Source organism: Takifugu flavidus, chromosome 4 (genome assembly GCF_003711565.1).
Source record: "Takifugu flavidus isolate HTHZ2018 chromosome 4, ASM371156v2, whole genome shotgun sequence".
Classification (NCBI taxonomy): domain Eukaryota; kingdom Metazoa; phylum Chordata; class Actinopteri; order Tetraodontiformes; family Tetraodontidae; genus Takifugu; species Takifugu flavidus.
The window spans coordinates 11,788,448-11,803,575 of record NC_079523.1 but is presented as its reverse complement, the minus strand read 5'-3'; the positions used below and the strand labels follow the sequence as shown (position 1 = coordinate 11,803,575).

At 39.6% G+C, this 15,128-nt stretch overlaps 2 protein-coding genes across 2 annotated transcripts; both read left to right on the top strand.

The window, feature by feature from the left end:
• Positions 1-109: 109 nt before the first annotated feature.
• Positions 110-11,064, top strand: LOC130524956 (E3 ubiquitin-protein ligase Itchy-like). Its single transcript, XM_057031560.1, has 24 exons — positions 110-304; positions 992-1,061; positions 1,153-1,294; positions 2,716-2,840; positions 3,440-3,568; positions 3,776-3,824; positions 3,918-4,093; positions 4,202-4,436; positions 4,505-4,600; positions 4,869-5,043; positions 5,207-5,276; positions 5,426-5,510; positions 6,419-6,547; positions 6,627-6,699; positions 6,798-6,869; positions 6,969-7,057; positions 7,167-7,326; positions 7,434-7,567; positions 7,841-7,981; positions 8,105-8,225; positions 8,344-8,448; positions 8,590-8,686; positions 8,768-8,840; positions 9,158-11,064. The coding sequence occupies exons 2-24, from the start codon at positions 1,037-1,039 to the stop codon at positions 9,255-9,257; spliced, it is 2,601 nt and encodes an 866-aa protein (XP_056887540.1). The 5' UTR covers positions 110-304; positions 992-1,036; the 3' UTR covers positions 9,258-11,064.
• Positions 11,065-11,482: 418 nt separating this feature from the next.
• Positions 11,483-13,068, top strand: pxmp4 (peroxisomal membrane protein 4). The gene is made up of 4 exons (XM_057031570.1): positions 11,483-11,650; positions 11,748-11,810; positions 11,887-12,085; positions 12,316-13,068. The coding sequence occupies exons 1-4, from the start codon at positions 11,493-11,495 to the stop codon at positions 12,574-12,576; spliced, it is 681 nt and encodes a 226-aa protein (XP_056887550.1). The 5' UTR covers positions 11,483-11,492; the 3' UTR covers positions 12,577-13,068.
• The last annotated feature ends 2,060 nt before the right edge of the window (positions 13,069-15,128 follow it).

The window sequence follows — 15,128 nt, the reverse complement described above, 5'->3', positions numbered from 1 at the left end:
AATAGTAAAAATTATGCAACATGTATTTCATTCACAGCCACGACACTACGCCCGTATTTAGCAAGTGCGGTTTTATTGTTGTTTTATTACGAAAAATTCAAACGGAACAACATCTATAGCTTTCTTTTAAGTAAACGCAGCAACACGGACTCTGTACTGGTAGCAGGTAGCTATCTGTCAACAGTTTGGTGCTATTTTATCTCTTTCTGAAGCCAGGTATAGGCATTTAATCTTTCGCTGAATGACATGTAAACAGTTCCTTCAACTCGGCGATCAAAACGAGGTGTAAGCGTTGGTGACATAGGTAAGGCTAAGCATGATTAGCTACAGTTAGCGGTGCTCAGGACGCCGATATGGCGCTGAGACTTCCTATTTTGTGTGAATACAAATACACTTTAGTGAGGATAATACACTATAGTTAGGTTACAATGAAAATATTTATTCTAGAGGGGCTAAGTTTAAAATTGTTTTGACAAAACATCTTTTAGCTAACCCCTTGCTAATCTGTGATGTAAGCCTTAAACCTACAATTGCAGTGTCTTAAACTACTGTAAGGGCAGCAACTCTTGGTGACGATTTCTCTTCTCAACTCAACGTCTTTCTGTAATATCCTTTTAATAGTAACAATATGATCAATAATGTCAAAAACTCCTCATGTCCTGTCAAATGGACGTCAACGATGAGCAAGGTATAGATTGGCTGAGACTATTAAGACAAGTTGTTCATAATATAAGGAGGACGCTGGGTCCTTGACGTAACACTGATTATCTTAATGAACGAACAAAGGCTTATAAGAAGCCTTAATCATCACATTTAAAAACTGTATAAACTGGTTCCTACTAATAATACTGCTGTATTACTGTCATTATTTTGTGAGGCTGCACTTTAGTTGTGGCATCATTATAACATCGTCAGTTTTTAAAACACAGTCTTGTACCTTGCAAATGAGTCCCCTGTTTACATATGATTTATTATTTTCCTTTTTTTGCAGGTCCTATTGGTGTGGCAACAAAGCCTGCACTGTTATGGATGAGCCATGAAGGCCCAATTGCAAGTCACAGGTATCCATTTTCAAAAATGTCAGACACAATAAAGGCTGCTTTAATGTATATGTAATGAGTAATTTGATTGCGGTATATTTTTGTCTTGTAGTTCTTTCCGCAAAACTGAGAGAAAACAAAAGGAACTGGTTTGGGCCAAGTCCATATGTGGAGGTCGCTGTGGATGGACAGTCAAAGAGAACTGACAAATGCAATAATACACACACTCCCAAATGGAAGCAGCCTCTTACAGTGTGAGTATGGTCACGCAGCAGGTCTGCAAGTACTTCGTTTATTGTCAGATGTTTAAGGGAGAGGGACATTTTTGGGTTGGACTGTGTGCAACTTAAAATTAGATAAAATCCAATGCAGATAATTAATAAGCAATTAAGTCAAATGGACAGAACTTTCAGGTTATATTCCCACTGTAGGTCCTAATGATTATTTTTTATTTATTTATTGTTTTTGCTCAAATCCAACTAGAGAGTTAATGATATATTTTCCAATGTATACATTTTTGCAATGTAAAGGGAAAACTACTACATGGCTGTTCTTCAATTTGTCACCCAAATGATATTTATTTACACTGATGCATTGTGATATTTAGGCAGTGGGGTGCAAATATCTTCAAATTTACCCCCCCCCCCCCCCTTCCCCAAAGTATTCTCCATGCACCGAAACTTACCTACACATAAAACAACGAAGAGAAAACGAAGTCTAACCTCCCTGCCTTAGAAAAATTGATTTTCAACAGATAAGACGGCTCATTCCCAGCAAATATCACTACTGTAGAAGTTCAGGGAGGTTACTCTGGAATATCACAATTAGTTTTACTCTTAAAAAGTGCTCAAGACCACCTCACACGTCTCGCTCTCCGACCCTCTGAGCTGCCGACGTCGTCTTCTTTTTATATACGCAACGGTGTCCTCCATCCAAGGTGGCACCTGCACTGGCTGAGGACAGAAATGCACAAACACACAGAAAACAGCCAGAGTCCTCAGATGTATCACTTCAGAGACCCTGAAGTGACCTGCTCAAGCGGAAGAACAGTGACACGACATCACATGCAGCACCATGTGAACAGAAGCAAAAACGGACCATAGTCAGGATTTCTGGTCTGCTGTGCAGAGCATTATGTGCAGATGTTTATTGAGAAAAGGGATGAGTAAAAACAGGGTCAGGTTTGGCCTCGTAAAGCACTGCTGAAGCGGCAGGACATAAAACACGGTTGAAATGAGACATGACATTTAAGTGAATGTGGCCCAGCTCTGATATAAAAAAATGCATAAATAAAACTGATGTGCTTTAGTCAAAAAGAATCCTGAGAGGGATTTTTTTTTTTTTTTGCACACACACCTTGAACCTGAGCTAGCTGATATAACAACAACACTTTCTTCTTTTTTTTTTTTACATAAAATTGCATTGTTGTTACCTGTAATGTCTGGGTTCAAAAGTACAATATGGGCATGGACCTCAGTCCATTCATATAGCCCATAGATGATAATTGGACTTCCATAGTATGTTAACTATCCTAACAGACCCCTGAAGATGGCCATATTCAGGTCACAGCTTGGTTGACTTTGCATTCCCTAAACATTAGTTCAAAACGTCCTGTATTGCTCTGCTTTGGCTTGCAATTAATGTGTGGGGGGTTTCTTTTGTTTTGTTTTCCCAGAATCGTGACCCCAGTCAGCAAGCTGGTATTCCGTGTTTGGAGTCACCAGACCCTGAAAGCTGACATCTTGTTGGGATTAGCCACACTAGAGATCAATGAGACACTGAAGGCCAACAACTTGAAATGTGCGTTCACGCAGAGTTTTCCTCGCACTGTTACAGCACAGTTTATTTTATTGAAGAACACAGCAATTGAGTCACGCTGTTTATCATTTTTTTGCCTTTCAACTTTAAATACTGAAAGAGTTATTCACCATCTTGTTCGGTAAAATGTTGGAGGTTTTTTGCCTTACAAGGATATTATCCAGGTTTTCAAAGTCTTAATAGAAAAATTGATTCAATCCTCCATTGGAGGTGTTTTTTAGGATGCATAAAGTTGTAGATGTTGTTGTCTTTGGTGGCATAATGTGAAAATGGTGACAGACATCCTCTATTTTTTAGATTGTACAATTGCCGAAACATCCTTAATCCCAGAAGCTCCCACTCATTTCTTGTTTTCCCCACCCAGCACTTTAATGAAACGACCCCAACAAATGAACAAACGAAACTACCATATGGTCTTTGTAGGCTATTTGTAAGCAATTTTTTCAGCTCTATTTAAATTATTCGGTTTCCCTGTGCAGATTTGTTACATTTGGACACATAAATCTGATTTATCAATTGGTGATAATTATGCAAAGTCCAGATCATTAACAAAAATTCTTTCCGCCACTTTGTGTCACCAGTGTGTGAGGTCGTGCAGACGCTGCAGCTGAGCTCGGACAGAGACCCTCGGGATGTCGTGGGTGACCTATCAGTCTGTCTGGATGGCATGCAAGTAGACCCAGAAACCTTTGCTTCTGCGGAGAAAACAGGTGAGGAGCTCAAACCTGCTACAGGTAGTCCAGGTTGAATACAGCAAAGCTAATGGAGCATAAATGATGTCCAAAAATGTAGTTCTTTTTACTTATACATGAGCTTGTTGCATAATTCATACACGCTGTTCTTTTAAAATGTGTTTCCTGAAATTGCATTGTTGCAATATCATCTCCAATTATTTTCTCTCTTCTGGTTTCTTCCAGCTAATGTTCCAAATGGGAATGCAAGGCAAAATGGAGACACCGGCAACAGGTGGAGTTCAATTTCACAGAACTATACATAGAAGACCCATTGAGAAGTAATTGCACAGCTCTTTAACGGCCTATTGAAATATTACATCCTCAGGCTAAGCAGAGATACGTCTCCCTCCAGTGACTCTGAGGAGTGGGTTATTGTGCAAAATGGCGAGGCCGTCAGTACGGACTCTCCTTCCCGATCTCCAGGGGACTCTGACGCCTCGCACCATCTCAGACCTGCCAGGCCTCTCAATCCTACGTCTCATAGGCAAACTGCCTCACCGAGTAAGGCCAGCGGTTATTTTATTTCCAGCCGTTTGTTAACCGATTTTCACATCAAGAATATATTTAGGATCAGCAAATTCATCCTGTTGTTTGCAATCCCATTTTTAGCCTCCTCCAGCAGTTCCTCCCCCAGTGAGCTGAGTGAGGGTCAAGCTTCTGATGGGTCCTCTCAGGCATTAGCAACTAGAGGTTCTAATCAGCAGGACAACTCGGGTGTTGCAGCTGCAGGTGCAGCAGGTTCCTCACAGGCAGCAGGTCCTAAATCTGGACCAACTTCCTCGGTATCCGTGGCAACACCAGCTCCCAGAATCACACCCGTAAACAATGGCCCCTTACCACCAGGGTACATAATCAGTGCTGCAAAGTCTCTGCTGTTAAAAATGTGACTCTAAAACATATTTGTTGCTGCAGATGGGAGCAAAGGGTGGACCAGAATGGGAGGGTCTACTACGTGGATCACATTGAGAAACGGACAACCTGGGACAGACCTGAGGCTCTGCCTGCAGGGTACACAAACCCTTGAATTAATTTTTAGATCGTCAGTGCATGGTTATTCGTTTTTTGCTTGTTTCTTTTTTAATTGTGTGCATGATATTTCTTTAACTGTTACTCATGCAGACTTCTTTCTTAACAATATTTTGCTGTTGCTGCAAAATAAGTCCAAGTACTTGTCATTTTACACTAGAGCAAGTTATAACAACTCATATCTGCATATATTGGTTGCAGCCCTTAGCTAATTTTGGTGGCTCAGTTCTTTTTTCTTTCATATGTGTAGGTGGGAACGCAGGGTGGATCCAATGGGTAGGGTGTATTATGTGGACCACATAACCAGAACTACCACTTGGCAGCGTCCCACTCAGGAATCGGTGCGAAACTATGAGGAGTGGCAGCATCAGCGCAGCCAGCTGCAGGGAGCCATGCAGCAGTTTAACCAGAGATTCATTTATGGGGTGAGAGCAGTCACAGTCATGGTGATGATATCAGTTGCTAATGGATTGGGATCACTTACTACCATTAAGTCGTGCTTTTGAAGTGTCTTGCATGGTCTTATTTGAAAGGTTTGAGTGTATTCTCTCTTTTTATATAACTGAAATGTGACCCAATCTCTCTCAGCTGCAAGACCAGTTGGCGGCAACAGCTAATAAAGAGTTCGACCCACTGGGACCTCTGCCGCATGGTTGGGGTAAATATTGCAAATCATTAACTTCATATTGAGTTGGAAAAAAAATTGAGAATTGAATTCTTTTCTAGGATAGTAATAAATGTACCAATATAACAGTACATCAGCGAACTAATACATCTATGTGATGGGTTTTTTGTTTTTTTTTTCAGAGAAAAGAACTGACACAAATGGAAGAGTGTATTTTGTACACCATCCAACAAGAACAACGCAATGGGAGGACCCAAGGAATCAAGGGTAAGTCCCAGCCTTGTGTTTACCCCTCTTTTTCATTCTCACTCTACTTACTGAAGTAAAGTTTACTTCTAATATCTGCATTAATGTGAGAAAAATTTGGGAGAAAAACAAAATCCCTCACTTTAAATTGCTCGTCTTCTGAATTGAGGTGCTGTATTGCAGGCTACCACCAGGTGGCAGTCAAGCTGTTTTGGCTTTAATAGTTCAGGTCATTTGTCTTTGGTGTAATTGAAATAATGTATCTGAGGGCAGAACATAAAATGTGGGAGATGTACTAAGATGGGAGGTTCAACAATATTGTTCTTTTTACTGAGGAAGTTAGAGAGGAAATTGTGCTTACATCTAACTGATTCAGTATTTTGTCACAAGTTAAGTAGTTGTAAGCTGTGTGTAGTTTTTCGATTTTATATATGGTGGGGATTGTTTTATGACATATTTCAAATAATAAGGAATCTCAATAATAGTATAACTTCATATATCCACTTACTGTAATGAACTGTAATCGCTCAGAACATCATCTGTGACTAAAGTAAGACAAAAACAATGATGCTCATCTACCGGTATCTTAAGAGAATCTCACCAGTGCACACCAAAGCTATGAACCATGAGACCCATGTTCTTAGATGTTTTAGACCTTTTCCCTCTTATCACACAAGACTAATGTGTGTTCTGTTATGCATACATCACATGTTGTTTCACACACATTCTGCATTAATGCCCTGGTTTTATCAAACACTAGTAACCTCTGATACTGGTACCAGTACTCGTAAATCTAGTTACTAACATATAAATCATCAAGTTAATGGACTGGTTATTAGTTTACATTTTATCTTCTTACAGTACAAACGTATATCTGTTTATTGTGTTATGATTATTAATTTTTTATTAAATGTATCTGCTTTGTTCAGGCTGTTGAATGACAAGCCTCTGCCAGAAGGATGGGAGATGAGGTTCACTGTGGATGGAATTCCTTACTTTGTAGATCACAACAGGAGGACCACCACCTACATCGACCCTCGTACAGGAAAATCTTCACTGTAAGGCCACAAAGGATTAGCGCAACCCACGGATGTACATTCTGTATGGACACTGAAAATGAGTCTGTTGTTCTTACAGTGAAAATGGTCCACAGATAACTTATGTAAGGGACTTTAAGGCCAAAGTGCAATACTTCAGGTTCTGGTGTCAGGTTCGTGCTCCACAGCAAGGCTGTCAACCACAATACAACCATTACTGCCATTGCTTTTTAAACAAGGAGTGAATAGAGATAATTGTTTTTGATTACAGCAACTGTCAATGCCTCAGCACATTAAAATTACCGTCTCACGGAAGACCCTGTTCGAGGACTCTTTCCAACAGGTGATCATCCGGCCTCATACTTTTTAGTTTTAGTGAAAAAGAATATTCCCTGTCTGTTTGTGAGGTCCGCATATCTTTATATTCTTTCTCCGTTCAAAGATTATGAGTTTTCACCCCCAAGATCTGAGGCGGAGACTGTGGGTCATCTTCCCCGGAGAGGAAGGTTTGGACTACGGAGGGGTGGCCAGGTAAATCCAGCTAGGCCCAGTACTGCTGATTCTTTGTGTGTGACAGTGTCCATGTCCACTGGAGCACTCCCTCTTAACTAAATTGTCCTCACGCTGCTTGTTTTTCCAGAGAGTGGTTCTTCCTGCTCTCCCATGAGGTGCTCAACCCCATGTACTGTTTGTTCGAATATGCTGGCAAAGACAACTACTGTCTACAGATCAATCCTGCTTCTTACATCAACCCCGATCACCTTAAGTACTTCAAGTTTATCGGACGCTTCATTGCCATGGTAACTACATCATTTCTCAGGACATCCGTATTTGATTATTTCTCACTTGTTTTAATGATCAGTTTTTAGTGAAGTCTTAATGAGCTCCCCACGTCGCTCCTCTTTAGGCATTGTTCCATGGCAAGTTCATCGACACCGGTTTCTCCCTCCCTTTCTACAAACGGATTTTGAACAAACCCCTGGCTCTCAAAGATCTGGAGTCCATTGACCCAGAGTTTTACAACTCTCTCATCTGGATCAAGTAAGTCTGAGGCTAATATCACTTAAATTCTGGCGATGGTCCTTCTCACGTTGCAACTTAAAACTGATATCTGGGACCTTTGAAGATTTATTTAAAAGCTGGTTTCTGGTATATCAGTGGGATAATTAGGTCTTCACAGTTTATTCATCCTCCATCTGGATTGTGACATAAAGTATTTGAAAAGTAATGTCCATTTTTGTGTGGGTTTGTTCTGGATCAAATCTGTGCTGTGTGTTTGAAGCATTTTGCTGATAATGACTGTGTGGACTGCAGGGACAATAACATAGAGGAGTGTGGTCTGGAGATGTTCTTCTCAGTTGACAAGGAGATCCTGGGAGAAGTCACCACTCACGAGCTGAAGCCCGACGGAGGGAACGTCCAAGTAACTGAGGAAAATAAGGAGGAATACATCAGGTCTTCAAACGCCACAATCCTTTTCTCTAATGGGTTTAATCCCCACTGGTTTATAGAGGCAGCAAAATATTGCATTTCCCTCAGGAATGTTTAATTTTCTTCTTCCGCTTTGACCCTGGGCAGGTTGGTGGCTGAGTGGAGGCTGTCCCGAGGTGTTGAGGAGCAGACTCAAGCATTCTTTGAGGGTTTCAATGAAGTTTTACCACAGCAGTACCTTCAGTACTTTGATGCTAAAGAACTAGAGGTGCAGTTTTCACTGTCATGTCAAGATATTGGTCATTTTCCATGCTACACGGAACAAAATTAAAGCGTGCCCGAGTGTGCCAAGTGCACTTTTAAAGACCTTTCTGGCTTCCGTGTAGGTGATGCTGTGTGGGATGCAAGAGATCGACCTGGTAGACTGGCAGAGAAACGCCATTTACAGACATTATGCACGAAGCAGCAAACAGATCCTCTGGTTCTGGCAGGTAAAGTCTGTTTACTGTATCATTTTCATTCAGAAATTACACTTTGCTCCAGATGGTAATAGTGCTTAGTAGAAGTGCAGGATGACATATTTTTCTTTGAGCTCACATCAGATTAGTGTTTTTACACAAATGTTTGGTCAGTTTGTTAAGGAGATGGACAATGAGAAGAGGATGAGATTGCTGCAGTTTGTCACAGGAACCTGTCGCCTTCCTGTTGGGGGCTTCGCCGATCTGATGGGTACGCAGGCACAGACGCCTACAATTCTTGCCCATGTTTACAGAATTTAATGTCCAGCCTTCTTGCTGTTCATTTTTATAGGGAGCAACGGCCCTCAAAAGTTCTGCATTGAGAAAGTGGGCAAAGAGAACTGGCTTCCACGAAGTCACACATGGTAGGAGCAGTTTGTCTTTTTTTGATTTTCAAAGTCTTTTAGTATTTGATGAAATATGTCAGGCCGATGTAAGGCCAAACCCTCTTAGTTTCAGACGCCCCTTCATTATTCTTTTGAGTTACACAGTTGGAGGAAATAAAATAAAAAAATATAATCAAAAAAAGATTTTGCTTCAGCAGATTCTCATGGTTAATTATTCTATACAAATATTAATTTGAATCACTTTGTGGGGGTTAATAAATACAACTGCATCAAAAGCATCTCCTTTCAGTGCACTTTATTGAATTTGTAATATCCACTATTATGTTTCCCTGCAGCTTTAATCGTCTGGACCTCCCTCCATATAAGAGCTACGAGCAGCTGAAGGAGAAGCTCATGTTTGCTATAGAAGAGACAGAAGGTTTTGGGCAGGAGTAACGTGATTCAGCAGCTGCAAGTGAAGATTCAGATGCCTGATCCATCTCAAACAAAAGCTTTGTAGCTATGAGATGCTTCTAAAGAGAGGAACGGATGTGCACATCTTTAGTTTTTCACACGATCATATGCAGTAGCCTCAGTTTCTAAGCCTTGAAGGTGGAAACTCAGTCATTCCAATATCGACCTTTGACACCCTGTTTCATTTTCTGTGGATGTGTTGTTTCCTGCCCTAAGGTTACCAGTCTCACTCAGACGACATGGAGGCACAAAGATACCATTCTCAGGTGGGCAAAACCTGCACTCTTGTGTTGCACCAGTGCAGTTTCAGTATGTGTGTCTGTGTAGTAAAGGCCCTGCAGTGTGTCTGCGCACCAGAATGAATCACTTTAGAGGGAAGCACTGTATTTGTGCTTATTGTCCTTAAAAATCAGCAACACAAAGATTTAGCTCGCAAGTTTCTTTTTAAACATGGGAGGAGGGACAGCCGTGCTTAAAACACATGAGTACAGTAGCAGATTTGAAGTTTCTTAAAATAATACCTTTGATTAATGTGATCGCTCTAATTTAAGCAATTATTTCTTAACTATTTGAACTAGTTTGCACAGTTGCAGATGTGGTCATTTTTAAGAGGTTATATTTTTTTGTATGTGCAATAGGTAGAAGAAAAGACATTTGCTAATAGCACACCCAGAGATTCCACTGATCATTTTTGTACCACTGAATTTGAGCCTTTATTAATGATTTAAATTTACAGTAATAAGTCAAAAAGTGCTTTTGTATTTTAAAGTGACAGCCAGTGACGTGTGTCCTCGATTCTGCTGTATTAACAGCATTTTTTGATCATAGAGGGTCAATGCTAAAACTATGAAAGGGGGTTAAACTATCTTATTTTGTTTCATGAGATATTACTAATGATGTTGGGGTATGATAAAATCAGGTATGACTTTTTTTTGTTTGTTTAGGCTATAATATAAATATAGTTAAAAGTCTTTCATCTGTGATCGAGTGACTAATGCAGTTTATGTAAAAAAAATTAAAAAAAAATCTAACATAATGAGTAGTTCACACAAGCAGTGGGTTCATTTAGAGGCAGATTATGGAAATGTGGCCCTAGTTTTATAGGGTGTGTACTGTTCTTGATATCTACAGTGCACTGGGCTTCATGCATGTTCCCCCATAGCTCAGCTAACGTCTGACACTAGTGCAATCTCTGTAGGACCACCGAACCAGTTTACCAAAGCATTTATTGGATTGTAAATGTGTACAAGGCGCCAATGAAATTAGTTCGTAACATCGTTCGAGTGATGGGGCATTTCATCATGTTAGCTGATCTATACTCTGTAGAATCATTAGAGGTCATTTTAGAGAATCTTCATGCTTCAGATTTCTAGAACTGATGAATTCACCAATTCAAAGTGCTTCAGCAGCATTTCTACCGTATTTAATCTTTTAAGTGTTCTCAACATGTAACATTAGTAAATTGTTGAAGTACATATTCCCAATAAGATAATATGTATATCTGTAAATCCTTGCAATACATTTGTAACTATTTTTGGAATTTCGGCAAGTTCCCTTTAATTTCCCGTAGAATATTACAGGATTTCTCATGAAACGAACTACGTGGATCTATGTCATTAACACTGTCCATCATTTATCTATGTGCTTGCTGGGTGTTGCTGGCCCTGTGTAAAACCTCTGGCGCTCTCATTTTCACCAGACTGGAAAAAAACTGTGGTGTGCAGATGTATAAAGAAATTATTGTAAATTACAAATGAAGAAAAACACTGATTAAAAACTTTTCTGATTAGCCGTTGAGCATTGCTTATTCTAACAGATTGTAGGTTTATATAGGTAAATACGATTTATTTAACTTTGATAATCTAGCTTTATTTGCTTCGTGCCTTCTGTTGGGCATTTAAATATATGACTTGAATTTTACTTTTTTTTATTCAATTGATTTCTTATTGAAGTTATTTTTCGGTAGACGTGTCAAGCCGTTGGATATTTATACATGTTTATTAATCTTTTATTTTAAGGATAAGAAATTAATGCCTATACTCCCCTTTTACTTATTCTTTTGCTCCCACATAATTAACTTTAGCTCTCATTTTCTTCTTCGTTTCAAAGATCGATTTGCGCCCGTATTTACCAAGGAAATAAAATAGCATTTGCACAGGAACCCTTTTGCATTACGGTCGTTTTTAAGTGTGACACAACTGTGACAGCAGGGTCTGTATGGGTGCAACCGCATTTTGTGTCGTACCAGAAATACTGAAAGTCATGGCCGGTCTCGAATTGACAAAAACTATTTTATATACATTAAATCATTTACTCCAACAAGAAAAGTACAAGGCCGCGCTTGCAGTTGTGAAAGGATTCCGGAATGGCGCCGTGTGAGTCAAAACGCTCAATAAATTAGCTAGCATCTTAGCAACTAACTGGGTTCTTACACAGCCAGGCAGTCTAAATGGTTTATTATTATTCCCTCAGATATGGTGCTAAAATCAGAGCTCCTCATGCACTTGTAATGACATTTCTCTTCCGAGGTGGCAGGTAAAAATTGAAGTTTATATTCATTCTTTGAGCACGTTGCTTTTGCAGCTTCCTCACGGTATATTTCCTCGCGCAGTTTGAAGGACAAACTCCGAGCCATTGTAAAGGCCACCTACACCCATTCCCGTAACCTGGCCTGCTTCGTATTCACCTACAAAGGACTACAAGCTCTGCAGCACAGTGTGCAAGGAAAGACTTTACAGTCTCACTCCTTTTTGGCCGCCTGTGTAGGAGGATGGTTGGTTTTTGGCGATAACAACAACATCAATAGTCAGGTACGATCAGCCTGACATCCACTCATGCCCTGTTGTCGGGGAATAAACTTTATTTCCAGGTGTCTTTGCTAACCATATAGCAGTTTTTCCACACTTGTACACTGTACACTTTTGCAAGTTGTTAGCAATCAAACTACATCAAAGAGATCTGTTTGTAATACACAATGTTTCCCCTATTCTAACCATGGAAAATATTTCTATTATATACATTAATACCTATTTTTCCTTAGATCAACATGTACCTGCTGTCCCGAATCCTGTTTGGGCTCTCACGGTTGGCTGTAGAGAAGGGATTTATCCCCCAACCCAAGCATGACCCTTTCCCACTGTTTGCCACGCTGGTGTGGGGTATCGTCTTGTGGCTATTTGAGTATTACCCTCACACCCTGCAGCCGTCTCTGCAGTCCTCCATGAACTACCTCTACCATGACAGCAACACATGGCACGATATCACGGACTTCCTTATTTTCAATAAACCAAGGACTCGGTAATGAAACTTTTAGGTGTTTTTAACCTGGTGAAGTTTCACGTTAATGCTTCTTATTTTTGATAATGATTATTCTAATTACCTCAATTGTAATTATCGATCGATTGAAAGTTGGATGTTTTAATGTAATGATTGATTCATTTCCGTATCTGCCCTTGTTAATAACGGTGAGAACTTTAGGTTTCATTTATGAAAATATGGGAAAAACACGGGAGCAAGAGTTTTATGTCCATCTGTTGTGAATATACTGCGATATAAGAGAAAGACATACTCTTGGGCTATAAAGAGCCATCAAACTGTCTTCTGCATTGAGTATCCAGGCCTTTTTAACAAATATACAGCTGAAACTACCTGAAAACTTTCAGCGTTGTAATGATGCACTGTGACTTTCATTTTGTGCGTACAATGCTTATAAAATCTTTAGACATGTTATTAACATTCTCCTAATTCTGAACGCAATGTTCAAAATGAATATGCTAATAAACACTTAACCAAATGCAAAGGATTTACATTGATTTGGAGATCGCTGTAGTTTTTGGAATTTAGGATGCAAACAGAAGCTGAGCCAATGTTTTGGCGGGGGTGTTTTGAAACCAGACTACTTTTTAAATATCGAACAACATCCCTTTCATTTTGAACTTTAATAAATTGGGACTTATTTCATCTCTCATTATTGAAATATTAAAAACATGACAGAGATTTAAAAAAGGGTTTATTTTACGGATTTCCGAAAATACCCAAGGCAGAACATTAACTACGATTTTGTTGTATTTTTTTTAAATGTGATGTGCTTTGATTTAGTTATTTTATCGTTATTTACATTGTTTATATATGATGCATATGTGATTTCACCTTGCACAACCACCAAAGCTGTCATGCCTTGATTGAACTTCCCCACTTGTTCTCTATATCACGCTTTCATTTTACAAATATCAGAGCAGATATGAGATTGTTTCCTCTAAATGAGTCGAAGTTCAGGGGCCTCTGTGTCTGCACATTAGAACCGTGAGTCTTCAACCTCATGAGAAGACTTCTGCATATCTGTCGTTCAACAGTTCAAATAGCTGTTTTCTGTCTGTGTTCTGTTACACCAACTCATTCAGAATGATCAGATATTGCTCTTTCTCTTTTGAACTATTTGAAAACGGTGGCATTAAAATCTAATAGTTAATTGTCCCAAAACAATTATTGTTTTGGACAGGCAAGAATTTTAGCTGTGACTGATCACAGCGTGAATGATGCACAAACGGGTCGATCCACTTAAAAATAAAACCAAGTGCTTAAATAATCCTACTTTGAGGTTAAATTTACTCACATAGGCAGGGATTGATGTGATATAGGAAGAAAATCTATTTCAGCAGAGACGGCCCACAAAGGCAACGTTAGGACAAAGACCAGGTCTGCCAGAGCCAGATTGATGACAACCGTGTCCACCAGGCAACTGCCTCCGTTACCCACAACTTGATCACCAAGAAGTTGCCCATAATTCCAACGACAAAGATGACAGAATATATTATAGGCAGGAAGACGTTGGCACCTTGAAGGTGGGGACTGGGACAGTCCAAGATGATGTTCAAGTCAAGGGATTTGTTTTCAGTGGTGCTGTCGTTGTAAAAATAATAAAATGGCTCATCAGTCAGGGCCTCCATCGTGAGCGTCGGAGGCCTGCAGTGTAGCTGCTGGTTCCACAGCTAGTCTGGTAACTTCACACGGTGTGAAAACCGCAAAAACTGCAGGTAGCGACAACATATTGGTCTAAACTTCCTCTCACTCTCCTCTTTTGCTTTATATACTGTATATGCATATATTTGTGAGGACAAAAAAATATATATAGATTGTTTGGTTTTTGAATCTTTAGAGGAACTAAAACAAATTGTTCCGATATATTTCAAGGGTTAAGACGGTGTGGGGGATACACATAGATTGTTGTTGATGACTTCATAAAAAGAATAATAATAGTAACTTTTACAGGAAGTATTCATTTTGACAGAAGAGGAAAAATAATCACATAACACTATATTGTGGCAACTGCTCTCCAGTACGAGCATCACATTTCATTGAAACAGATGAAGTAGAAGTAAAATAGGATCAGGGTAAATATAAGCAACCCATTTGAAATGTTTAAATGAGCGCAGTTATGTTTGCATGTCACTAACGTGTTAAGATGCAGCTACAATTACTCATTACACATGAATAACAATGATATTTTAGCCTATTTATAATAACCACAAACAAGTGTGCGTGCGTGTGTGTGTGTGTGTGTGTGTGTGTGTGTGTGTGTGTGTGCGTGTGTGCAGTTTGTCATTGGCACTTTTTGTCATCGTGCACTACCCCAGTTTGACCAGTAGGGGGCAGTTAAACCTCACCTGGATTTTCATGTGACGCTGCAGGAAACAGACAACATCCAGTTTCTGGTACACGAGGAGCTGAACAGCGTTGACGTAGCTGATGTGTTTATTTCTCTCCGTGATGCCTTTCATGACCTTTACTTAAACTTTGCATTTAATGGAACACTGTACTTTATGTGTGTTGACCGTTTAATTTCCTTTTTCTTCT

Excerpts from the sequence above, each read along its gene's own strand:
- LOC130524956 (XM_057031560.1), top strand. The coding sequence starts at position 1,037 with ATGAAGGCCCAATTGCAAGTCACAG. Across the intron at positions 6,870-6,968 it reads TCGAGGACTCTTTCCAACAG|ATTATGAGTTTTCACCCCCA; the intron begins GTGATCATCCGG and ends CTCCGTTCAAAG. Across the intron at positions 8,226-8,343 it reads TTGATGCTAAAGAACTAGAG|GTGATGCTGTGTGGGATGCA; the intron begins GTGCAGTTTTCA and ends GCTTCCGTGTAG.
- pxmp4 (XM_057031570.1), top strand. The coding sequence starts at position 11,493 with ATGGGTGCAACCGCATTTTGTGTCGTACCAGAAATACTGAAAGTCATG. Across the intron at positions 11,651-11,747 it reads GGATTCCGGAATGGCGCCGT|ATATGGTGCTAAAATCAGAG; the intron begins GTGAGTCAAAAC and ends TTATTCCCTCAG. Across the intron at positions 11,811-11,886 it reads TTTCTCTTCCGAGGTGGCAG|TTTGAAGGACAAACTCCGAG; the intron begins GTAAAAATTGAA and ends TTCCTCGCGCAG.